This window comes from Pectinophora gossypiella, chromosome 17 (genome assembly GCF_024362695.1).
Source record: "Pectinophora gossypiella chromosome 17, ilPecGoss1.1, whole genome shotgun sequence".
In the NCBI taxonomy this organism is placed as follows: Eukaryota; Metazoa; Arthropoda; class Insecta; order Lepidoptera; family Gelechiidae; genus Pectinophora; species Pectinophora gossypiella.
Genome location: NC_065420.1, coordinates 9,488,122 through 9,514,928, shown reverse-complemented (window position 1 = coordinate 9,514,928; position 26,807 = coordinate 9,488,122). Strand labels below are relative to the sequence as shown.

Genomic DNA, 26,807 nt, shown 5'->3' with positions numbered 1-26,807 from the left:
TATATTCCACCTCATTACAAAACGAATAACATAACAGTATTACGCCTGGATCTCTAAAGGAGTAGGCAGAGGTGTATATACACTCACTCCTCGCTAGCTATGTTAAGTCCCGTGTAATAGGGGGACGAAACTACGAAAATACTAGGTACTTATGGAATTTGTATAAAAATCACACTGTGGCGTCATATAAAAACGGGATAAAATATCGCGCATAATACTGCGTTTTTCTTGATTAGAATTAAAATATAAGTTAACTAGAAAACAAAACGTTTTTGGACAGTTTTAGATCTATCTTAATTTAGTAATCAGAATTTCCTAATTTATGTCATTCAAACATTTTATTTTTATATTCTCATAAGACATATGGTCAAAAAGGGCTGTTTAATAATGTTATGTCAATAATGTCAGTCAAACATTTTTTTTTAATATTCTCATAAGATATATACGGTCGAAAAGTCCAGCCTGCCTCTTTAAAATCCAAATCCCATTGTGTCTGGAAATCCGAGGATATGCTAAAAACCATACGCCCTCCGGTTGATTGAGAGGAGTCCTGTGCCCAGCAGTGGGACTTATATAGGTTGTTTATGTAGGTATGCTAATACAACTTAGACAAAGGCCAAGGATTTGATATTATACATAATAGGTATGTTAAGCTAATTCCTACTTCCGATACCTAATGTCAGAATAACAGCAGATATGAGCACCTAACTACTGCATTAGTATTGAGACTTGAATAAACAGGAAATATTTAAATAACTCACTCTATTTATGAGTCAATCTTGAAGTAATAATAACATAAATAGTTTGTGGCGTGAATTATGACAAGTAGAGGCCGGTAACATATCTCACACGATACTTAATACTAAAAAAGTATCAAAAGTTGTATCGTGAATAAGAGGTTTGAAAGTTTGACAGTTCGTAATGTAGTAGGGAATCTAAAGAGACTTCTAAGCGCGTAACTATTTTTTTCCCTAGCCTATCGTGTCCCACTGCTGAGAAAAGGCCTCCTCTGTCCTTTTCCACAATTCCTTATCCAGGCAGATGTTTAGCCAGTTCCCTTCAAATGCATCCAAATCGTCTTTCCATCTTCTTTTCGCCCTGCCTCTGCTGCGACGTCCATTTGTAGTCCACCGATTGTGTGAGGTTTTACTAGATAGATAATATGGCTTTTCATTTTATATATTATTCTTAGAATATTATTTGGACGAAATTCTATGCATTGCCACGCCGTTTTCTGCGTTGCCGAACTGTCAATCTCACTAGTAATTGTAAATAATTATGTAGTATTTTGTGTTGTGCCGGCTTCCAATCTTTGTCCCATCACACTGTTTTGCCATTTGTGTCATAACGTCCAGTAATTCAAATAAAAACGCATATGTTATTAATATGTGGAATAATAAATCTCATGAAATTCTTCATGTGCGAACCGGTTTAGTATTCTTAGAAACATTCTGAATTTGATCACGGTATTTTCGCTTAGGCCGTTACTTTTTTAGTCTACCAGTTACCTATATCAGCTTTATAAATTATTGCGATAATATTTTTTCATTATTTCTCCCTAAATGACAGAGTCTCTAAAAGAACTAAGTAATTTGAAACAAATACTCGATGGCTTTAAGTTAGTATCGGCTCTTACAAATCGTATGCGCCAGCGCGCGGATCACTGGGAACAATAACACTCGGCCTGTGAACCGATGGCCTCGCCCGCGCTCTCATAACTATTGATTTCTGAAATACATACATACATAATATCATCATACAAGAGTAGTAGTTTGTATTACTATCAATGGTAACTTTATAATACATACATACGTCACTCATACTTACTTACACACAGGTTGTTAGTGACATTGTAACGAACACTGAGAGGAATGATACCGGTCATGATTCTAAGTTAATATCAAGTGGAATTTGCCGTCGCTAAATTTACGATTTTTTTGTTTTTTATGAATTATTTTCAATTCTGTACTTTTGCGATGTAAAATTCGACTTAATATTAACTCAGAATAATGAGCCGAATCATCCCCCTTCGTTACGATGTTACTTACACCCCGTACAAGTACGTATGGGTGTTGGTGACACCGTAACGAATACTGAGGGGGATGATTCAGACCATTGTTCTGAGTTGGTATCGTTTTATTTATAGGAATCAGCCAAAAGGAATTATTTTACTTTAGTGACGATTTCTTAACCTGATTTTTTTTTTCTACTACATTCGGGGATTCTCCCTTAACACAGCTAAACTTAAAATGTACGCCATTTTCAAATCTAAATCATAGCGATTTCATTCGCTGTGGTTATTCGTATTGTTCCAAATCGTGTGAATGTCAATTCTTCTACATTTTGCAATAATTCGCATTCAAATAGGTTCACATAATATGGCACTAAGTGACTCTGTTCCACTGGACGAACCAATCCTTTCGTTGTTAGAAACACTGATGTTTCCATTTCATATGACATCCATGTGGTCAACGTATGTGTAGGGCTAAATTCGTTCCGGAAAAATACAATTACATTCATAAAAAGAGCTCTATACCCATCCCTTGGTTTTAATCGATCTTTGAGCATAGGTAAAAGAGCGTACCCAACAAAGTATCCCTCTAGCTTTTTGGAGATTAGGGAGAAGGAAAACTTGTTATAATAGACATAAGTATATTTATCATTAACTTATTTTCTTCAAAAAAGTTTCTCTGAGTATCATCCAGGAACATACTTAATTCACTTTGCATAATCTAACCACAAAACCCCGGAGACTGTGTAAATGCGACTGAAAATATTACCCGAAACATCTAGTTTCCACCAGTTTGATGTTCGAAGTTCCCCGTCAAATTAATGCCGCTAACGCCAACTCTAGACAAACTACTTAATTTGTGAGCTGATGACTGTAACATTCCGCTACAAAGTACTTGTAAAGTAGAAACTAGATTACGTATTCTATAATAAAAAGTATATTCCGTTAAAGTACATACCTCCTTTTACAAAGACCCAAAGCCGTCTCTACTAGTATATGAAATGCATGAATTTTGCAAAATATGATCCTCAATACAAAAAAATGCAAACACAAGAAATTTAATCGGAAACCATATTGCTGTACATCAATTTAAAGTACTAACATAATTTTGGATTTAATAAGTCTAAAGTGCAAATGATCAACGTGTAATGCAAACGATTCTCTAGAGAATACTTTAGAAACTTTAGAGGATAGTCCATTTTTGGTGATTTATTGTAGATTCGCCACATATGGCGTTCACTACTTGGCCGGACAAATGGGGACCGCTGATGGCTCTCACCGGGTACAAACTTTAAGAAAACAGACCTGAGGGTGTCCAGTTGAGGGATCGTCTGTAGATTCTAATGAAGCCCATAATAAACCAGGACTTTCTATTCCAGGCGACGCCGACATGTCGCTGAAGCAGGGCAGTGGCACTGGCAAGGTCCACTTCGGAGGGCTGGACGATGTCTCGCTGTACGGCACGCCCGTGGAGCCTGCGCCCCCGGCCACCGACGCCAAGCAGGGCTTCCTGCGCAACCAACTACAGGCCCTCTTCCAACCCACGGACAACAAGCTCGCCATGAAGCTCTTCGGATCCAAGAAAGCACTGATGAAAGAGCGCATCCGACAGAAGGCGGCGGGTCACTGGGTCATACATCCGTGCAGTAGTTTCAGGTGAGTCTTAGAATAAATCGTTCTATATCAAAGGCGTCAACCAATAAACGCAGCGAATGCTATCCACGTAGATAGACGTCTAAAGGCTATTGGTCGAAGCCCTCGATATTATTCGCGCCGCGCGCGTCATGCGACGCGGTTGTCATGCAGACCTTGCTGCTGTTCTGACATGAGTAATACAGCTTGGCATATACCTTAGACATTGCGACTCTGGACAGATGAAGCAGAATACGAAAGTTTAACAATACCATAATATTTGTGTTTATTCTAATGGAATTAATAAAAAGATCTTGTAAAAGTTTCGTATTTTAATTGTGTAGATAGACTTACAAGATAAAAAAACATTTTTATACCAAAACATTTTATTGATTCTGTTACATCATGATAGATTTTTATAGACAATTTCTATGATTAAAACATAAACAAATATGCATTGCATGCACGCAATTGCGACGTGTCAATTCCTATGACATAGAGTCACGCAATGTCAGGAAATGCACACATACGAGTAACGATTCTAGTTTTCCCAAAAGAGCCAAATGTGGCTCTGTGACCACTAGGGAAATGTTTAGTACAAGTATTTGTTTACGTGACGAAAAAGCTATGTAAAGTGGCAGTCGTAAATTCAGAGAGTTGTCACGCAAGAAGCGCATCGCATTAAATACCATAAAGTGCTAGCTCTATTTACCAAATACCCACATTCGTAAGTGAGTCACCTTGTATCTAAATGTCAAGATATGCAAGGGATCTTTTGCGGTAAAAGTGCCAAATGAACGGTTATATAACTTTGGGGGATTTATCGTCTTCAGACTACTAATGTCTGCCATAAAGTCTCTCAAAAATGTTGCGTTCCACTCTGCGCACGTTAGCTTGGCAGAATCAAAGGCTAATAATTATAGATAGTGTAGCGATAAAGAAGAGGAGTCGCTAGCAATTAAATAAATTTAATGGGAAATGCAGTTTTAAGTAATTTAAATTATTATAAATTAACATGAACATAGTTAAAAGGTAACAACAGTTAAAAAAAGAAATCGAACCTCACCTACCTCCGTTGATCAACGAAAGTTTTTTAAAGATTATGCCAAATGGAATACCAATCTCAGAAACGATGCCGCGCGGGGCTTTAAGAATTTTGAAAAGGCTTCCTAAATATATATTCACAAATAGCGGAAATAATATTTAAAAAAAGGTTCAGGAATATAAAAAGGAACACAAAAGCAATTTGGTTCTTCGCAGCCGTAGTTATTCCGTCGATCCGTCCGTCTCGTAGGGACCGTTGAAGCGATACAGCTTCGGGTCAGGAAACGGGTAACGGCAAGTGACAGGAACCGCAGAGTCGGAGCGATCGTAGCGACTTCGCAGTCGCAACTCGAATCATATATAGGATCCGTGGGGATGGGGCGGCTTCGCACACGATGTAGCTCCAGGTAAAAACCAAAACCCAAGGGGATTTCCCTTATCTACAACGATAAATAATAAAATTGAAAAGAGGAATCAAAGAAAAAGAAGAAAGAAGAGCAAACCAACACGAACTTACCAGGGAAAATGAAATACTATAATTATATCACCAGAAATTACGTTTTACGTTTCACAATTTAAACAGCACATTTAAAAAACACATACAGAACATAAAATTAGATTTTCCAGATAAAATACAAGAAAACCAATAGTCAGCCACAAAGAATATCTCTCAAATGTCAAGAAACAAACAAACAAACCATGGAGACAAATTCATATTTCAAATTTTAAATATAGCATACGTCCAAAAAGCCAGAAAAAGAAAACTTGATACGCAAAAAGATTGCGCTGCAGCAAAATTACGCTGCAATAGGTAGCCATAACTATGCTAAAAGACTCAATTTAAAGAATATTTCTCAATCGCATAGTCGATAATTCATGCGTCATACAATCCTTAGACACTGGATACCTAAGATTTCACATTTTACTCAATTATCTAAGACAGTTTTATGAGGAATAGGAACTCTTGAATACCTATAACATCTTTTGAAGATATTATTTTCAACAAGCATTCCTGAATTCCAGAGTTTAGTGCGAACACAATACGTCATATTCAGAGACCGCAGTTTATTGTCGCCCGCTGTATTAGATTTTTATAGACAATTTCTATGATTAAAACATAAACAAATATGCATTGCATGCACGCAATTGCGACGTGTCAATTCCTATGACATAGAGTCACGCAATGTCAGGAAATGCACACATACGAGTAACGATTCTAGTTTTCCCAAAAGAGCCAAATGTGGCTCTGTGACCACTAGGGAAATGTTTAGTACAAGTATTTGTTTACGTGACGAAAAAGCTATGTAAAGTGGCAGTCGTAAATTCAGAGAGTTGTCACGCAAGAAGCGCATCGCATTAAATACCATAAAGTGCTAGCTCTATTTACCAAATACCCACATTCGTAAGTGAGTCACCTTGTATCTAAATGTCAAGATATGCAAGGGATCTTTTGCGGTAAAAGTGCCAAATGAACGGTTATATAACTTTGGGGGATTTATCGTCTTCAGACTACTAATGTCTGCCATAAAGTCTCTCAAAAATGTTGCGTTCCACTCTGCGCACGTTAGCTTGGCAGAATCAAAGGCTAATAATTATAGATAGTGTAGCGATAAAGAAGAGGAGTCGCTAGCAATTAAATAAATTTAATGGGAAATGCAGTTTTAAGTAATTTAAATTATTATAAATTAACATGAACATAGTTAAAAGGTAACAACAGTTAAAAAAAGAAATCGAACCTCACCTACCTCCGTTGATCAACGAAAGTTTTTTAAAGATTATGCCAAATGGAATACCAATCTCAGAAACGATGCCGCGCGGGGCTTTAAGAATTTTGAAAAGGCTTCCTAAATATATATTCACAAATAGCGGAAATAATATTTAAAAAAAGGTTCAGGAATATAAAAAGGAACACAAAAGCAATTTGGTTCTTCGCAGCCGTAGTTATTCCGTCGATCCGTCCGTCTCGTAGGGACCGTTGAAGCGATACAGCTTCGGGTCAGGAAACGGGTAACGGCAAGTGACAGGAACCGCAGAGTCGGAGCGATCGTAGCGACTTCGCAGTCGCAACTCGAATCATATATAGGATCCGTGGGGATGGGGCGGCTTCGCACACGATGTAGCTCCAGGTAAAAACCAAAACCCAAGGGGATTTCCCTTATCTACAACGATAAATAATAAAATTGAAAAGAGGAATCAAAGAAAAAGAAGAAAGAAGAGCAAACCAACACGAACTTACCAGGGAAAATGAAATACTATAATTATATCACCAGAAATTACGTTTTACGTTTCACAATTTAAACAGCACATTTAAAAAACACATACAGAACATAAAATTAGATTTTCCAGATAAAATACAAGAAAACCAATAGTCAGCCACAAAGAATATCTCTCAAATGTCAAGAAACAAACAAACAAACCATGGAGACAAATTCATATTTCAAATTTTAAATATAGCATACGTCCAAAAAGCCAGAAAAAGAAAACTTGATACGCAAAAAGATTGCGCTGCAGCAAAATTACGCTGCAATAGGTAGCCATAACTATGCTAAAAGACTCAATTTAAAGAATATTTCTCAATCGCATAGTCGATAATTCATGCGTCATACAATCCTTAGACACTGGATACCTAAGATTTCACATTTTACTCAATTATCTAAGACAGTTTTATGAGGAATAGGAACTCTTGAATACCTATAACATCTTTTGAAGATATTATTTTCAACAAGCATTCCTGAATTCCAGAGTTTAGTGCGAACACAATACGTCATATTCAGAGACCGCAGTTTATTGTCGCCCGCTGTATTAGTTTCCGAAGCGACAACGCTGGCACTAAAAGTTTATGTTATTTTTTGCGGAATTGAATTCCCACGTTGGAACTAAATATTTGCCCGTTTATGTTGGATAAACTACCGCAGTAAAGAAAGATGTGTGTGTTTCATAATGTAATAGGACGGGTTAGAGAAAGTACTTATGTTCAAAATAAGTTTATAAGGTGTATATTTTAACAGTAAGACACAGCAGCCGATTCTGATAGACACAAACTTATATATATCATTTTGAAATTCTAAAATTATAATATATCTATCTCTTTTTTGCAATCATCGTTATGGAAGGTCGGCACAAATTTTATAACTGTTGTACTAAAATAAATTTTTATCCGCTGGAATCGACACATGTTGGATTTTTTTGTGAATTGCGTTACGTGACATCAAATAAAACTCGATTCCTAGATTGACAGAAAATAAAGAAAAACACAAACATATTCAAGAACATTCTTATTTCTATCGATTCGTATTTTTTTTATTTGGCAGTGCATTACAGTAATAATGTCATATTTAAGAAAGAATTCCGTGTTCAAGTAAGTTAACCTTCCAGCGTGTCGTATAACCCTCGCAACTGCAAACGTCTTGTGAACATCATCAACAATAAAAGCTTGCCTACGTTTAAACATTGGGATTCTTTTAAAATGCATAAATGGTTTTGTCATAATTTTAATTATCATAATCCTTTTCGCATAACGTTTTTAAGCATAATAGTACTTTCCCATAATAACATCTAAGAATACTGGTTTGTTAGGTATAACTTATTTTTGGACTAATATTTGTTGGTATAAATTTGATTCGCATATAAATAGGTATCCATAATTCTTTTTTTAGAATAATAGTGTTTTGTCATAATTTTTACAAGGCATAACAGTAGGTTAGGGTCCGGCGGGGGTGGCCCTCAGTAACTAATAATAGGACAAGTAACATTATGCCATGGTAAATTATTACATAAAAATTAATGCGTAAAAATAGAGAACCTTAAACATTTCTTATCCAATAAGATACTTGTTTCTAGGTAAGTAAGTAATTTGTTTTACAAATATCATTAAGCTCAATTTCAAGCCAGGAAAGAGCAAAACAAGTTACCGATGCAAATGAATTTCGTGAGGCATATGAGTTCATACTCGCGCATGAATTTTTCAAAGAGTGCACTTGCAACGGTAGCACTTTCAAATTCATAATTTAGTTCCTTTAGTGCCTACGAGGTGGGTAGGGGTACCCACCTCGTAGGCGTCATGAAATATGAAAGCAAAGTGTAATTTGTGTACCACTTTGCCTCCTAGTTTACATCTAACATTTGAATACTTGATTTTACATTTCACTTCGTGTGTCTAAGGTCGTTGGTTGTTGGAATTATTTATGTCCTGTTCTGGTCTTGGCCTTGACTTGTCTGAATTGTAAGGTAGTCAAATCAAATGTGGATCTAACGCATTTCAAATATTTCAAATGCAATTAAGCAATGTTGAAAAGCAATTTTCATTGTTTCCAACAACTTTCTTACGAATTTTCATAAGATAAATACTGCGAAATATACTAATACTTCTATCAAAGCTGAAACACTCTCAAGCTACCAAGATCCAATTATATTCCAGAATGTTATTACCATTCTTGCAATAACAAACGACACCCAAACCTACCAATCATTAGTTGTTTGCATAAACATAGTTACTTAATTCGGTCTTTAAGATAATAATACAGCATCTTTATGTTCTACCACAATAGGCAAAGCCTAAAGCAAAAATGAAATATGCAGAAAATCCACTTTAAATCTGTATCCAGGCCATTCAAATCCACGAGTATCTTTATCCGTTTGACGTTAGCGTTTAGTCATCGGTTGATCATTTTGTTCACCGAAGCGTGCTGCAATACAAAGGAGTGTTAGAGTAATAACACATGTGATAGCTCATTGTCGACTACAAACGATTATGTTTCCACAATCATTCCTCTATACGCAGTTATGGCCTCACACAGGTTTTATATTACACCAATCTCTACTTTGACTACCTATTTCGCACTCGTGTAGGTATAGTAATACGATATCACGTTCCAGTTTAAATGCCCTGTCTCAATTCGATCTAGTTAACTTGTTTGATTACAAATTGTTTTTATTTGGGATTGATGTTTGTTTGTCTTTTGGGTGCCGGTAGTAAGGTACATATTGAAAACAATATGAACGGTTAGGTACTTACATTCTCAAAATTTACTCTACAATTTTATTTTGAGTACAATCTTCTGCAGTACAGTCACAGAGAAAGTGATATTTCACGGAAACATTAAATTGTCAAAAGTACCTAAATTCAAAAGTTATTTAATCAAATTTGAATTTAAATGCAAAATAATGAATTTGCACAGGCAGGTTCGCCGGAACCGACGCCTCAGCGTGACCTCTCTCTTATACTCTTTCATCCATATTCCGAAGAAGAAAATTTATATCTTTTTTAAGTGCGAATATTTAAGTTACTATTAGAAAGCAGCTTTTAAAATATCGTTGAGTTCTTTTTCTCGTCGTCTTTATTTTGCAATTAGGTATCCTTCGTTTAAATTTTACAACTTTAAAAATATATTTGGACTTTTAAAGCGAATAAGAATTTATTAAGCTTCATAGTAAAAAAGTACCAATATGATGTGAAACTGAATTAACCGTAACACTTGTAGATAAGAAGATAATGTAGTCAATTATAATACTTAGAATAGTTGAAAATTCAATATTCCTTACGTACGGTCACGAGAACTAATATGTATACATTTTGGAACCATGTCACATTAACTTTTTTTGCCAAATTAAACCGTAAGTCTCATTAAATGTCAAATATGATAGTGCGACAGGGTTCTAAAGTGGGTACATGATATTGCTCATGACTGTACTAGAAGACTAATGCAAAGTTGGTTGGTCAGCCGAGACTCATGATACCGTTGTATTTATAGTCGTAAGATAGAAAGATCCTTGTATATGTAGTCAAATAAATCAGGATACATCCGTCGAAGAATCTAGTAAGGCACTGTAGAAAGCACTGATGTGTAAATGTGTTATTGTCTCAACTGGTAATTGCAATAAGAGAAACTCAAAATATATGTTTGCAGATTTATGTTCCTCCTACATCCGCCCACATGCGACACAGATGGATACAATATTTCACTCCCTCGTTTTATTGACAGTGGTTTCAATAAAACTTCGTACAATAGTTCAATTTAAAATAATACAATTTTTACCATAATATTTTATTTCATATATTCATTACATTCTTCTATGTAAGCACCTCTGATATTTGTACCAACCAAGAAATAAAACTGTTATATGTACCTATTTAATATTAGTAGTTAATACATTTTCGACATAAATATGCAATACTAAATACGATAGTGTCATTTCTCGATCAAGTTTTATACAATAGCATGTTTATCAGTCAACTTAGCTTTCAACATTTTTACCTCAAAGAAGTTAACCAAGACGTTTTGCGATAATACATCTATTCAAAAATGCAATAACGACTTAGCCAAAGAGTATTTAAATCCCAAACAATAAATCGAGGCTTTAAAATTTAATAGCGTCGGCCCCATGCTGGGCGCCAAGTTTCAGGCCTGCATTACTCGGCTAATCTCACCGCGAATAATAAATTAGCAATCACTAATTTCCAATTACAAATTTCTTGTAGCTGTGCCAATTCATTTGCAATTTAGTGGTTAATGAGCTTCGGATTATGACGATAAAAACGAAAGTTTTGCTACGTTGCGGTATTATTTTGATATTAATGAACATTGAAAGGTAATAATATCGTAAAGTACTACTAAGTACATAGTTTTTATTTTAACATCAAAGTAGTATTGTGTAACAGAGGATGTTGTGTAAGATCGGATAAAACTCGTAAGACGAACTGTGAAAACTCTATGGTAATCTGTCATAGAACCAATCAAGGGCCAATCGATACAGCTAGAGTTTCCCAGATATACATAATCATAATCAACTGACAGAGAACTAGAGACATTATGATAATTTCTCGGACAGCGAGCGCAGTTCAACAGCGATTTATCTACGAGTAACATCCCAACTGACAGCTTCCGCGCCTGAGATTCTCGATTAGATAAAATACAAAGTCGATCCGGTCAATATCGATACCGCGGATTCGATTATTAGATGTATCGGAATGGAATTATCTGTTAGCTAGGTTCCTAGCCAGAAGTGAATTGCTCGACTGCGAAAACGAATTGGAACCTAAGGTTTCAATTCGTTTACTTGGGAATGTATATAACAGAAATATTTGACATCATGTATATTTAAATGACTTCTGGAACAATTTTGTCCAGAATTCTTAACATTAGTAATATATTGGTGCTGATTCCGGTACACACCTAAATTTATTTTAAGTTATAAGTACTTGTCAATTTCGAAAAGAAATGGGACGGGTAATCGACAGGCATAAAATTTATGGAATACACGTCAATTTTAGGCAGAAATTTAAAAATCGCTTCTAAAATTTTTACGAGTATATTGGCCAATAACCCGACAGAACTAAATTGATACCAAACGTCAAACGGATTGCATAAGAGTGAGATGCCAATTTTATTCGCTCGGGTTATTCCTTAATTCTAAAATTAACAGTTGTCAATTATCCGTCCCTTTCCTTTTCGGCGAATAAGAAAATGACGGGTATAACTTAAAATTAGGAGGTGTCTGCAGGAATCTGGGCCATTATTGTATCCATCCTTGAAATTATTAGTGGTGGATAAATAATAACCCTATACCTATAGCAGCATTCCATCTTGAGTATATGTATATGAAGGATCACATTCTGTTTAAACAACAAGTAGTGCTTTTTTATTTTTAATCGCTACTTAACTTTTTTTTCGTCATGGTACAAGACAATAAGCTAAGAACGTACTTAGCTTTTTGGGTCGGCCTCAGAACTTTGACCTTTATTTCAAGCTGCTCTTAACACAGATTCTGATGTTGACAAAGCTTCAGCTTCAACAGTAGTTTTATGAAAATATGCGTTATTTATTTTCAATTTGTAATTTTGTTTAATTAGGTTGTACAATTTTGTTGAGTACCAATCAAAACCTAATACGAACAGTGAATACCATCAAAATATAGCAGGTCCTATTTTCCGCAAAAACTTTCCTCCGAAATGACCTCGTATTTAAAAGCCAAAACGTTATATAACCTCTTTTATTTTCCTTAAGTTTACGGAGTTTACCACACACGCGTATTGACAAACAGAAATCACGGAGCATTCTTGTACGCGCATGTAGCCATTAATAAAATCAACAAAGCAACGATGTTCATCAAAAGCTATTGTAGCTTATTGGTGGAACAATAGTCCGACGGCGTAATGACCGGACAATACGAAGTCATTCATTCCGTGCGCATACGGCTTCATAATAGACGGTTGCGATTTTGTGAACTGTGTGTTTGTTTAGCTTACGTTCGCCTCTAGCCATTGTTAATTTGAATCTCGAATCTAAAGATTTACTGGAAGCAATCGCTACTGTACTACAGTAAAGGCCGTCTGATATGCCTCTTTGTTTATGTCATGCAAATTCAAGTTCAAAAATAGTCCTCTACTCATCGTGTGGGTTGTGAGGTGGAATATCAGCCTCATCAACATTTGTGTCAGGGTTATGATTGAACCGTCAAAGCCCCTGACGTAGGTCATGTAACGTTTACTCACTTACATCAGTAAATAGTAACCGGGATCAATGCCTTAACGTGCCTTTCGAAGCACGGATCATCTTACTTTCGGACAATCAGGTGATCAGCCTGTAATGTCCTAATCAAACTAGGGAGATTTTTGTGATATGTCCCCGGGATTGGAACTCGGGGCCTCTAGGTCGTGAGTCCAACGCTCAACCACTGGACCACAGAGGCCGTTGAATTATAGTTGGTAACATACTTACACTTTGAATCGTCAATTTTTACATGACGAACGTCTCATCCACCTTTAGGGTGGTATTAATAAACTAATCTCAGCTGAGACTGCCCTCAAGATCGTGCTCAAGTCCCTGTTTTTATATGAGAACTGTCACATTGACATGATCTTGAGGACAGTCTCGAAGCTGAGTTTAGTTTATTAATACCACCCTTAGTGTTGTTGTTGCAGTCGCATGGAATGTTGTTGTTTTACATGTTATATTGAATTTCAAGTTATAGGCCACCAAGCAATTGAAACTCAGTTTGTCATCACTCGTGTAATGTTACGTAACTCAATAAGCTTCAATCAAATTGTTTTGAGAGTTCATGTTGATGTTTAATTAGACCAAAATAAACTTTGAAACGTCTTTCAAAGGTCACTACACTAGTTAGTAATGGTAGATACTAAACGAAAAAAACGTGCGTGCACGAACGGCACACAGTGAAATAATAATTGCTACATTAGTTTATGTAATAGATTTCTTTTGTGTGCAATAAAGAATTTTTTATTGTATACTTAATGTTTATAAAAAAAACATTTTGATTCACTGTCGTGTAATCCATTTTTATTTGAAAGTATAATAATAGCTTACAATATTTGAACTAATACTGAAACTTGAAAGACGTACCTAAACAAAATCGACGAAATTATTCATTTCGAAACAGAAGACTATAAATTTGACAAAGGGTAATAATGAATTAAAAAATATATTTTAGGTACCAGAAAGTGCATAAGATGACCTTCAAACGTTTAAAGAAGGTCTCAGATCTATAGAGGAAACAATCAGGCACCCGGCATTTGCACGTCAATCCCGTGCATTGGAAGTAGATATTACCGGTTACATTAGAGCAATCCTGGTATCAAGGATTACAGTCAGCGATGACATTGGCATGTGTGGCTTACGAAATGACTGTCAATTGAACGTTTAAGGGTAAGGATATTTAAACAATGCACTCATATTATATATTGTAAATTGTCCACTGCATTAAAGCAGCGGAGGATGACGTAGGAAGGGCAACTGATGATTAATCCGTTTTAATAAGAGTGTTTCTGCTTAACACTGTTGCTGTGAGGCTGGCGTGTTCGCGTGTACGAACGTGCAAAAACTACATTCAAAATAAAGTGATGTCTGAAATACTTACGCTGATATTGCTATCAGCTATTTGCCAAAACTCCTATGGAATTTAAAGATATTTTTACTTTAAAAAAATATGCAGGAGACCGTCTTCCAAACGGTAATCAAATACTATTCCCCATTAGTAGCAGAGTATTGAACATTGTTCGATAGTAATTTTCCAAACATCTATTTCGAACTCTTGCAAAAATTTGCCAAAATATAACTGCTAACCAAACTACCAACCTTCAAATGAGTCTATCTCCTGTCTCATTGTGCCATGTCTATATAATGACTAACAATGGTAACAATAGCCGTAATGGTGAACTCGGAAAGGGCATATTGTTAGTTTCATAGAACAATCATAGGTCGGTAGGCTATCTTCCTGGAATCTGTCTTATCAACGGTTTGTATGTGTATGGCTTCTACTTAGATGCTTAACGCCGCTAATATCATAAGCTAATTGAGAACCTTCAGAACTTTTAGAGAAGCTGTCAGTGATGCGTCTATTGAAGAAATGATCTGAAGAAAATCTACATTAATTTATCTGAAAAAAGGCTCTCAGGCGATGCTGCCCCAAATCGGGACTTTTACCATTGCATGCGTCTGTAGGAAACCCACGCCAATAAACTATGGTCAATGATAATGTAACTATTCTGTGGTACTGTCATCATGACCTGTTCGTTTTGCAAACTCGCGCGACTATCATGGACTGAACTCTGCGACCGATTTTGGTATGGTCCTGACTTAATTCGCTTTGATTTCCTTAATTTACTTTTTAGACAAGTTACTACCTATATTGTTTTACATTAAATCAACAGGTCTACAGTTACGGAACTATCTGGAAACCCTCAGGCCTGATTGTCTGAAATTTTGTATCGGGTGATAACCCACAGCGCTCCCCATTCGTTGAGCGAAGAAGTTGATACCGGTACTATAAATCATGTCCAAAAAGACTATAATAATATACCTTAACTGGAATATAACAAAGTATCCTAACTATATTTCCTTAATCTTTGACTGGTGTTCTCTGGATTGAACCATGCAATAACAGGCTCCGCATCCGCCTAGTATTGCGCATTATATAGCTCGTTGCACCTGCGAAATTGATTCCGCTATAACATTAGTTTGGTCTATGCATTGGGACAAGGCGAAATTTTCAACATACCGTGGCTGACTTTGCAAACTGACGTGTCTGCATTTTTTGCTAAAATAATTTGTGTCTTATGGACAATAAAACAAGATGCAAAACAGATTCGCTAAAAATTTCAGATACGTCAGTTAGCGACGTCTGCGACGATAGGTATGTTAAATATCTCGCTTCAATCAACCGGAGGGAGTATGGAGCATACTCCAACACGCTGCTTCATTGCGGATTGGTGGAGGTGTGTCTACAGCAACTGCTTAACATGCCATTGGATGCACGGAATCATCTTTTTCGGACCATCAGATGATTCAATCCTGCATTGTCCGATGCTTGGTTGATTGAGAGGAGGCCTGTGTGGAGCAGTGGGACGTATATAGCTACTTTCTGATCAAGACTTTCTGTATCGCGACATATTCCGAGTTGTCGTGTGTTGATGGATAGATGATTGAAGGGTTTAATATAGAATACTCACTTACGCTTTCATTTTTAAATCGGAACTCGTGTTCTACTTTGCATACAACCCTTAAAAACATGTTTTCGCATATCGTGAACTTGCGAAATATGGCCACGGGCGTATACATATCGATTATAAATTATTCATCGACATTGTTAAACGACTCAGAAAACACGGCTGCGCCAGTCCCACATGCTGGTTTGGACAATAAAGCTCATGTATACGGACGCTACTGAATTACACAGGCATTTTGAAAATTGAATAAGGAAGTGGTTTTTAAATTCATAAGTACCTAGTTCATACTATATGTATACTTACAGGATGTTAGTGACATCATGACGAATACTGAGGGGGCTGATTCAGACCATGATCCCGAGTAAATATCAAGTGGAATTTTCCGTCGCAAAATTTATTATTTTATTTTAGTTTTTCTTAATTATTTTCAATTCTACATTTTTGCGATGGAAAATTCGACATAATATTAACTCAGAATAATGAGCTGAATCATCCCTCTGAGTATTTGTTACGATGTCACTTACACGGCGGGCAAGTACCTACATACATGTAGCCATACAAGTAGGTACATATGGGTGTTAGTGACAGAGTAACAAATACTGAGGGGGATGATTCAGACCATGATTCTGAGTTGATAACAAGAAGAATTTCCTGGCGGAAAAATCATGTAAATTTTAGTGTTTTTTAAATTACTTTCAGTTCCATAGTTTTGCAACGGTAAATTCAACTTGAAATCAACTCATAATCATGGTCTCAATCATCAGAAATCAGGAATCAGAGTCATTTATTCAACGTAATTATCGTAGATAAACTTGTTGAAGGTCAATGTAACATTTTTGAATTTACGTCATTTCGCAAGGTGTTATGGCTGAGGAGGCATCAACACCCTGTATATTTATATATTAGCTTCGAATAGAACTCACTACTTTGCCTTACTATTCTACTTGGCTGGGCACACGACATGCGACACGAACAATACTCGACCTTTGCGCGGTCCTTTTAAATCACAAACCGTAGATGGATTTCTAAAGCGATACAATAATATAACACGGCTAGTTTATCGTTCGGTTTCCTTTGCCGGGTATCGGCTAAGTTTATAAACACCCGGCGTGCACAATGCGGATCCAATCATGCGACACAATGTGCGACAAGATCCCGAGAAAATACTAAGTAAGTACTACATTCTTAATTAGTTATAGTTCTCTAGGTTTCCCTCAATCAGCGCTTGTCGCTATCGATCCACTAGGGTTCATTAACTCATTCAAATATTCTTCCTCTCAGACGACGCCCTGAGCCGAGGTTCGCGCCCAACTGAGCACACTCAGGCCTGTTGTCTTAAACGTTGTATCGGGTGAGCCTTCAGCGCTCCCCATTTGTCCGGCCAAGTAGTTAATGCCATCTGCGGCAAGTTTACAATAATTCACGTCAAAAAAAAAAGTTCTTTAGTTCTCGGCGAACTCTGTAAAATAAAAACTTTATTATGAACTAAAAGGCCACACGCTACTTCGTCTGCGTGTAAGTATCTTAATAACTTTATTGAATGTAATTTGTAAAGATACTTCATTCCACAATGTATTACAGGTGACATTATGAACTCTGCAAGGCATAGTAAAAGTATAGTTTGTAACTAGTCAAATCAGTTACTTTTTACTAAACGTCAAAATACGAAATGACAATGGGCACATTTGTATGAACCTTGGTCCAAGAAACTCCTGTGATAAGACTTATATGTAACGAATGATTCTGGCAAAGTTCTATCAGATTCTGTCCCGGGGTTCTTTTTCCACGGCCATGTTTGTCCTGGCTAAAAATGTAATAAAATACAGTGGGGGACTACAATCGACTCCAGATTTGTTGCTGAATAACTAAGTCTAAATGAATTATTATGTATCATAATGTTATATCATTTTAAAGAGGATCTTTTCCAGAATCCGAAACATAAAAAAGAAACAAAAAAAAGGTTGGTGTAAGCAAATTATAGTCAATTTACATCTGTAGCGTTTGTTTTTTTCAGTAGCTAAGTTCTAGTTTCGTGCCTTATACCCTATCCAAAAGTATCTTACCGATTTTTTTTATATTGCTTCCTAAACCTGATCTGAGTGACAATAACAAGAAAAAATAGACACCTCTTCGATAGAGGCCGCCTAAGCTATTGCCTATTGCAAGATGTCGTCAGCATTAGCAAGTCACTACGGTATTGCCTTCCACTCTTTCCTAAAATTTGTCCTTCTATGATGATTTTTTATAAACGAATTATGTCGTATCAGGTGGCCAATCATATTTCGTCTTCGGTTCTCTAACTATAAACTATAAAGATTATACTTATTACTTGAAACCAAACTGTCGACAGTGATTGTGACAAATACATAGAGTCAGGGCTGCCCATCGATCTCAATAAACTTATAGCAACGTCCACTCTGTCTAAATCAATCTTTATTGTATAAGTTTCCACTGAGCCAACATTATATCAAGTTCAAAGGTGCGAGTGTACCTACTTATCAATAATCTCGGCTCCATCTATTCAAATTAATGTATTATGCCATAAAACAATAACCATTGCTGATTTAAACACTGATTAGATGTTCCGTATGCAAGAATGTTTTAATAGGTACATACATAATTGGTATAAACTTTAGCCGTAATTCGTACAGAGTAGCAAACAGTAAACCAACATATAAAGCAGTAACATTAAACATTATAAATAAAGATTTTAATGGTAGCTCAGTTGGAACAACCCTTGACTCTTTGAGGTCTCAGGTTCAAAACCCAGCACGCGCCTGAGCCAATAGGGTATATGACTGGATCAAAGTTAAATCAAAAAGCAATCGAATTTTAGTAATATTGAGTACGACGTTTGACCACTTTTTTTTGATGACGTCACAGGACAGTATTTCCATAGAGACTCCAAAGACAACTTTGGTTTTGACGCTTCGTAAAAAGTGTCTCATTTGACTAGCTTGTCTATGATTTTCGAATTAATATTAGGCTCGTAAATGATTATCACGTGCTGAGCTTAGCGTGCACATATAATTAAGTTACGAATTAGTCCAAAGGCTAGATTTTCAATTTAAATGAAGTGTAAGTATCATGAACTTACTACACAAAAAACTTACACATAAACTTAGACATACACTTAAATTGTGGCCGGTAGTATGCCAGTAGTGCACGTAGGCACAGTTAACTATTTATGCTTTTATGCCCCTTTTTCCACTCCGACCAACTAAACGGATCAACTAGTTGTTCCGATCGGAACTCAATATGTGCAATTCTTCCCACCGATCCAACTACTCAATAGTAAACCATATTAAACCACTTTACATTTCTATAGAATTCCGAACTGAACAACTAAGTTGCACAGTTCCAGAGAAAACACAGAGCAGATTATTAATAATGTGCCTACTTGGATACGAAACCACAAGCATTCACTAGTTGTGCCAATACTATGCCAATAATGTTATGGATTAGTAATTACACATAAGCGTAGTATGTTGATGTTATTTTTATGAGTCAGGTCTAAGTCCCAGAAAACCCGAGAGCCTCGTCCCACTTTGTCTGTGTCAAGATCAATTCGGACAATTAGTCACACAAACGTTCCTAGTATTGAATCCGTGTTCAGAGAACGCGTGACTTACATTCTAGTGTCTCGGGTTCGAATTTCGGCTCGGGCTTTCTGCTTCTTTGCTAGTCCAGGAGTCAATAGAAACACATAAACCTCTTTCAGCTATTAATCTGCCCGAGTATGTTGTAAGTACCCATCTTCTATCGTGTGGTTGTGGAATCACTTGGTTGCCTGGAAGAGTAAAATGATTCCGTGTTTTGGAAGGCAATTTAGCTGTTGGTCCCGGTTGCTACTTGCTGATATAACTACCTATGTAGGTAGTCGTTACATGAGCCATGTCAGGTGCCTTTGTCGGCCCAATAATAAGGCTCGACACCAGGGTTCACGAGGTTGGGAATCCACCTCATAACCCACATAATAGAAGATGGGTACTTACAACATACTCGGGCAGGTAAACAGATGAACGAAGTTTATGTGTTTTTATTCACTCCCGGACTAGCAAAGAAGGAGATTCAAATAGCCGCCTTAACCTATGAGTCAATCTAACGTTATTCTGGTAATATCCGGAGTTCGACGTACGTCCGGAGCGGTAAGTCAATATTAGCCACCTGTAATATTCGATACTCGATCGTGCGTAATCGAGTTTATTAAACATACATACATAAACAAGAATACATAGCCCAGTTGGTAGAACGCTTGCTCTCTCACTTTGAGGTTGCAGATTCGAATCCAGCAAAGGCCTAGTTGTGTCTTTTCGAATTCACGTTTGGATCATAAAATGATTATCACGTGTTCAGCGGTGAAGGAAAACATCATGAGGAAACCCACATTCCCGAGAAATACATTTACGGAGTTATGTGACCTAACCTGTATTGGGCTGGATTTCCCTTCGCGGGTTGGAAGCGCAGACAGGCAGTCGCTTCTGTAAAAAACCGGACGTGTCAAACCTTCAGGTTAGGTAAGCGGACCCTGTGAAAAACGGGATAATGGTAGGGAGATGATGTTCTTTAAAAGTATTTGCTTTATGATTGGGAGGATCCAAAAAGACTCTAAATCTAATCGAACGTATCAGTCTATAGGAGGATTTTTAAATAAAGGGACTTAGTCACAACGGATCTTGCTAGGTCGCAGTGGCCATTCGGGCTACATCATCTCTATTCTCTCTCATCTCTATTCTCAAATAATTATAATAATGACAGTGATATATGTGATCGACTTATCACCTTATGACACCATAATCATTTGTGATTTGGCTAATATACGTGTACGTATAAGGTAAATAAAACAAAATTACATCGAAGTGAAAAAATATAATTAACCACCTTCCTGTAAGCATAGTAATATGAAATTATTCAAGTTGCACACGACACTTGTTCTTTTATAAATAAATAAATGCAACGATTGATGAAGGAGGAAGCAAAAGTGTGTCAGGATCGACGGAAATGGTCATGGAAATTCCATAGTCTCTGCTTATCCCGGTGGGAATAGGCGTGAGTATTTTGTATGTACGTAAGTGCGCAATTAAAATACACTCCTCAATCAATCAATCTAATAATTGAATTGTTTATTTAAACCAATTCATTTTATCTGCAACGTAACGACAAACTAATTGCCGATGAAGATAATTGTTCTACTGCGAGCGAAGAGCGAGTAGAAAGCTATATTTTTACCGCGTCACACAACGACAACCGAATAGTACTGGTTGCATGCAACAGTTTTGATACATTTATGCCAACCAACAATAACTGCAAGTCGCAAGTTTTACTCCTGAAAAGATCTAAAACGTATTTTTATCAACGTTTTTTTTTTTTTTTTCTGTAGCCTAATCAATGTCCCACTGCTGGGCAAAGGCCTCCCCCTTCTCTTTCCAACCCTCCCTGTCCCGGGCATCGTTCCGCCAGGTGTGCCGGAAGGCGTCCAGCTCGTCCCTCCACCGTCGTCGTGGTCTACCTCGACGTCGACGACCCTGTGGGGCCCAATCAGTTGTAATTTTGGCCCACTTTTCCGGATGCATACGGCAGACATGTCCCGCCCATTCCCACTTCAGTTTAGCGGATTTTTCTCCGACATCTGCCACTTGAGTTTTGGAGCGCAGTGTCGTGTTTCTAACGCGATCGATCAGTTTAACACCTAATATACTACGCTCCATAGCTCGCTGGCAAACCTTGAGTCTGGACTTTTGATGTTTGGTCAGGGACCATGTTTGCGCACCATAGGTGAGGATAGGCAATATGCACATGTCAATGAGTTTCCGCTTGAGACATATCGGGAGGTCACCTTTCATTAGCTCCTTCATGGACCAGAAACTCTTCCAGGCATTTTGAATGCGTCTTTCCACTTCTTTGTCTTGCCTGTTTTCGAAGGACGTTATCTGACCCAGGTAGATATACTCGTCAACATAGTGCAATATTTGCCCATCCAATTCTATTTTTAACTTAGTGCTGTTGGTCATAATTTGTGTTTTTGATCGATTCATCTTAAGTCCAACCTCAAGGCTCGCCTCGTTTAGCTCGTCCAGCATAATCTCGAGCTCTTTGGCTGAAGTGGAGAACAGGACGATGTCATCTGCAAATCTTAGGTTGGTGAGTTTCTTGCCGCCCACGTCTATACCCTTAGACATCCAGGCTGGCTGCAGTTTTCGGAAAATTTCCTCCAAGGTGGCGGTAAATAGTTTAGGAGATAACGGGTCGCCTTGTTTCACTCCTCTATTGACATTGAACGGAGACCCCGTGTCTTGTAGCTTTATGGCGGCCGTGCTATTGTTGTAAATAATGTTGAGGAGTTTGACATAAGTTGGGTCAATGTTTTGATTGAGCATGGCGGAAAATATCGCGGCATGTGAGACACTGTCAAACGCCTTAGCGTAGTCGACAAAGGCCAGGTAAAGGGGAAGATGGTACTCAGAAAACTTTTCTATTATTTGGTTTAAGCTATGGAGGTGGTCGGTGGTGGAAAAGTTTGGGCGGAAGCCGGCCTGTTCGGGAGGTTGATGGAGGTCAAGAAAACTTGTGATGCGGTTTTGTATTGCTTTTATAAATATTTTATAAATATGGGATATCAGGCTTATAGGTCTGTATCAACGTTACTACCTACAATATTGCAATAAGTGTGCAATGCCGAGTAATGTCCAAAAGCAATACTGTCATTGATGAATTTCTCTGATGTAGCTTTTATTAGTCCCTGTTAGAGTATTTGCAGGTTTTGATACGCAAACTCTACATTTCTTGACATAGCTGACTAGGTGCAGGTGCCTAAAGAAGAATATTTTTTGCCATTATCAATTTGTTCAGCGATAAAATTTATTAGCGGGAGGATACGGGAATGACATTGATTTATCTTACCAATGACAATCGCTGGTCCCTTCGTTCTTTTACACTTTGTTTTTTCAAGAAAACACTGTAATTGGGTGACTTTATCGACTATTTATTAATTTCCATCGTAATTCTTTTCACAACCAACGTCTCTTAAAAAAGTCGGGGAACCAATCCAACCCCGTTCTTCATTTGTTTTCTTCGCCGCGTAATTCTCACTTCCGTTCCCGCCTTTTCTGTTTACTTGCTTTTTAAATTAATTAATTAGTTGTATAACATTTACAATTATAAATAATGTATCTTAATTCTATTTAATAATATTTTAAACCATTAAAATACTTTAAAACTATAGGCCCATTTGCATGAACGATAAAAGTGCAGATAAATTAATAGTCCATATAAATTAGATTCTGATTTCCGAGATTCTGTAGCGCATCAGGCATGTTTGCCGAGGCACACACAGATGGCTTTCATGCTATTGTGCGGAAGAGAGTTGCCTCAATAATGCGGCGTGTGCGCGGGAGCCCCAGTATAGTCCTGAAGGTGTTGTGTGACAGACCTGATTGCCCAATATGGGCATACTGGACGGACCTCCATATTATACCAGTCAAGCCGGGATATGGTGTCCGCCGGTAAAATCGGGTCTGATAAATTTATCATATTTTATTTTTGTTGGTTTTGTTTGTTTTATGTACCTGTTACTAACATTAGGTTTAAGTTACTTTGTACTTACTAACATCTATGGATTTCAAATCCGAAATAAATTATTATTCATTCATTCATTCATTCATAAATTCCATCGTTTCGCAACTTTTAACTTTAATCTAGTTAATATTCATGTTAGATATTGAGATATCTACTTGCAGATAATTAAACTTCTTTTAAAATATGAGTGATCATGACACTAAATATCGTTTTCGGTTTTTAAATATATAAACTACTTGACTGGGTACTTTGCATCTGCTTTTGATGTGCTGAAGCCTTTATTGTTGATCATAAAAAGTGCACAGTTTATTGTTTCTTATTAACCCTTACTCATAGCAAACAAGCATCATTTTACATGACCATGGATGTGACTAATGATTGCAATAATGTAATACAATAAAGCAGTAGGTACGTAACTTACGTCTTTACAGCCCGTTGACCGAAACAATACTTTGTAGCAATAGTCGTATTTTAATTTGATTTCTGAGAGAGATATATTTAATTATAATTATGTAAACTCCACCACGCTGCTCCAATGCGGGTTGGTGGAGGTGTTTTTTACGGCTAATAGCCGGGAAAGCATGGAATCATCTTACTTTTTCGGACAATCAGGTGATTCAAGTATGAAAAGTCCTTACCAAACAATGAACAGTCTCACCAGTATGCTCCATACCCCCTCCGGTTGATTGAGGGGAGGCCTGTGCCCAGCAGTGAGTGGGACGTATATAGGCTGTTTATGTTATGTTATGTAGACCCACGTATGACACCCACGGCGCGCGTCGTCGTCGTGTCTTATAACGAAGTGAAGGACTTTACTTTTGATAGACAAGAATGGACAATGCTACACCGACAAGAGCGTGGCTCTTAATTTAATTTAGTAATATTATGTATTTGTCATATTAAAACACAAACACACACAAACACACACACGCACACACACGCACGCACACACACACACACACACACACACATACACAAATTTTACTTCTATTGTTTATGTTCTTTTATTTTATTTTTATTGTTTTGTTTAAATTTCTTTGGCGTTACAATATTTCTTTATTTATAATAACAAACACTGGAAGAGCGGAGTTTTTCCTAACACAGGCAATTTGTTGCTTAAAAGGAAACTCCAATAAACTAATGTACGACTGAATTTATAAATATACATTTTTGATTTTGATTGATTTGATTTTTTTCTTAAATTAGTGATGATGGAACTCACATATTATATTTTCCACCGGAATAATCAGCAATGACTTTCCGGGACTTTCCAGGCTACGTTCCCCAAAAATATGGCGATATACAGTTTTAATATGAAAATTACCTATTTTCTCATTGCTCGGGTACCTACTTACATAATTATTCAAAAATACAATGTAAATGGCAGAAGAATATATTAAAATAATTGATGCTTGACATGTGGATTAGATTATGTATAGAATTATATTGCTTCTCTTTATTTTGATTAGAATAGTAATGTGAGGAAGATGTAATTGTGCCTGGGAGTAATAACAAGGCACACCATTGATACCCAAAAACAAAGATAAAAGATGCATATGTCTGTTATGCATGTTATTAGAAGGTTAAACGAAGGAAAAACTATACAGCACCATCTATTATTTTTGAGGACCGTAGCCTAGAAAGTCCCTCGTTAAGCAAGCAATTATGTAAGTAATTAAAACCAATAATACCGGGTTCTTACCGCGTTAATCAGGGATATGAGACTCTCGATATTTCAACACTGTTGCAAGTGCCGTGATCACGGGACGACTGATGAAATTGGAGTGGAGTAGGTAGATCCATAATTTAACAACCATCCACAATTTGACACGGTAAGAACCCGGATTATGTGTTTTAATTATGATTGTCCCTTTATTATAAATGTTTCTTTCTTTCTTTCTAATAACAACGTAAAACCTCAAACAATTATGCAAGTATATCATTTTTTAATAACTTAATTCGGAAAGTATCAAATCTATCGGGACATGTGTATTGTAACCTTAGGAGTGAGATGCTACACCCTTATGATGAATGTTGTGTTCACTTATAATTGACTTAAACATTAGTACTGTCACTACTTAGCTTAATTATGTTTTTAACATAGTAATGTTATAATGAGCACAGCTGTAATTGATCCATTAAATAAATAATCATTTCCGTACGTCTCCTAACCTAACCTAAACAGAAGATTTGACATGTCCGGTTTTTTATATTCATTAAATAAAAAAATATAAAATACAGCTCATATGAATACGTCATATTACGATTATGATTTGACCACTTTAGCAGTAAGGCATATCAATTTGTATCAGTAAGGATGTTCAAATTTAAGGCGATATATGTCATGCTCATGCTGACCACCGGCGGTGTAGAAATTGGTGCCTTCCTTCCTTATTATGAGTAAGCAGATTGCTTAAAATGACACACGTGTCACTATGTGTGTCTTGGTGAATATTTACCGCGCTTGAATGATTTGTGTTTCTAAAGACATACATACATAAAGTCATGCCTATTTCCCAAAATGATAAGCAAGAAACTATGGAATTCCATTTGCTAAGATCCTGACACCTTCTAGTAAGATAAAATAAGAAATTATTTAAATTGTAGATCCAATATCAGTGCAGTCTCTATTCTTCTATCGTGTGGATTGTAATAATTACCAATATCTCATCCACCCCGGTGTCAGGATTATTATTGAGCCGCTCAAGGCCCAAGTGCTGTCAATTAAACTTAATCATTCGGCGGCTCATCAATAATCCTATGGGCGCTATTGCATTACACCCGATTTTTATGCAATCCGAATCCGAGAATGACGGACCGTCGAAAATTACTTGGAGATAGCGAATAGATATACCGATACAAAACTTCTACGGCCATTGCGGATCCGTCATGACAATCGACAGTGACAGTGACCAACACAGCAGGTTTCAAACTAAGCTCTCAGACCATCAGCAATGTCGGTACTACACTATCGATGTTTTGACCTGCATCGTAAACAATGAATGCATGATGCATCACCCGCTCATGTTGTACCTCGTAATGGCACAATTAAAATTACATTCTTTACATATGTTATACTGTTTG

General features: G+C 36.9%; 2 protein-coding genes across 10 annotated transcripts in view; both read left to right on the top strand.

Moving 5' to 3' along the window:
- The window catches only part of LOC126374664 (GPI ethanolamine phosphate transferase 3), a 387,485-nt gene extending 366,789 nt beyond the window's left edge, over positions 1-20,696 (top strand). The window contains exon 11 of the transcript XR_007567470.1: positions 20,666-20,696. The gene's annotated coding sequence lies outside the window, so the exon portion shown is untranslated. The remainder of the gene's footprint in view (positions 1-20,665) is intronic.
- LOC126374669 (potassium/sodium hyperpolarization-activated cyclic nucleotide-gated channel 2) overlaps positions 1-26,807 on the top strand; it is a 317,872-nt gene that overhangs the window by 247,970 nt on the left and 43,095 nt on the right. For all 9 annotated transcript variants that reach the window (XM_050021374.1, XM_050021372.1, XM_050021373.1 and 6 more), the window contains one exon: positions 3,391-3,667. In XM_050021374.1, the coding sequence (XP_049877331.1) occupies positions 3,391-3,667 (277 nt within the window). The remainder of the gene's footprint in view (positions 1-3,390; positions 3,668-26,807) is intronic.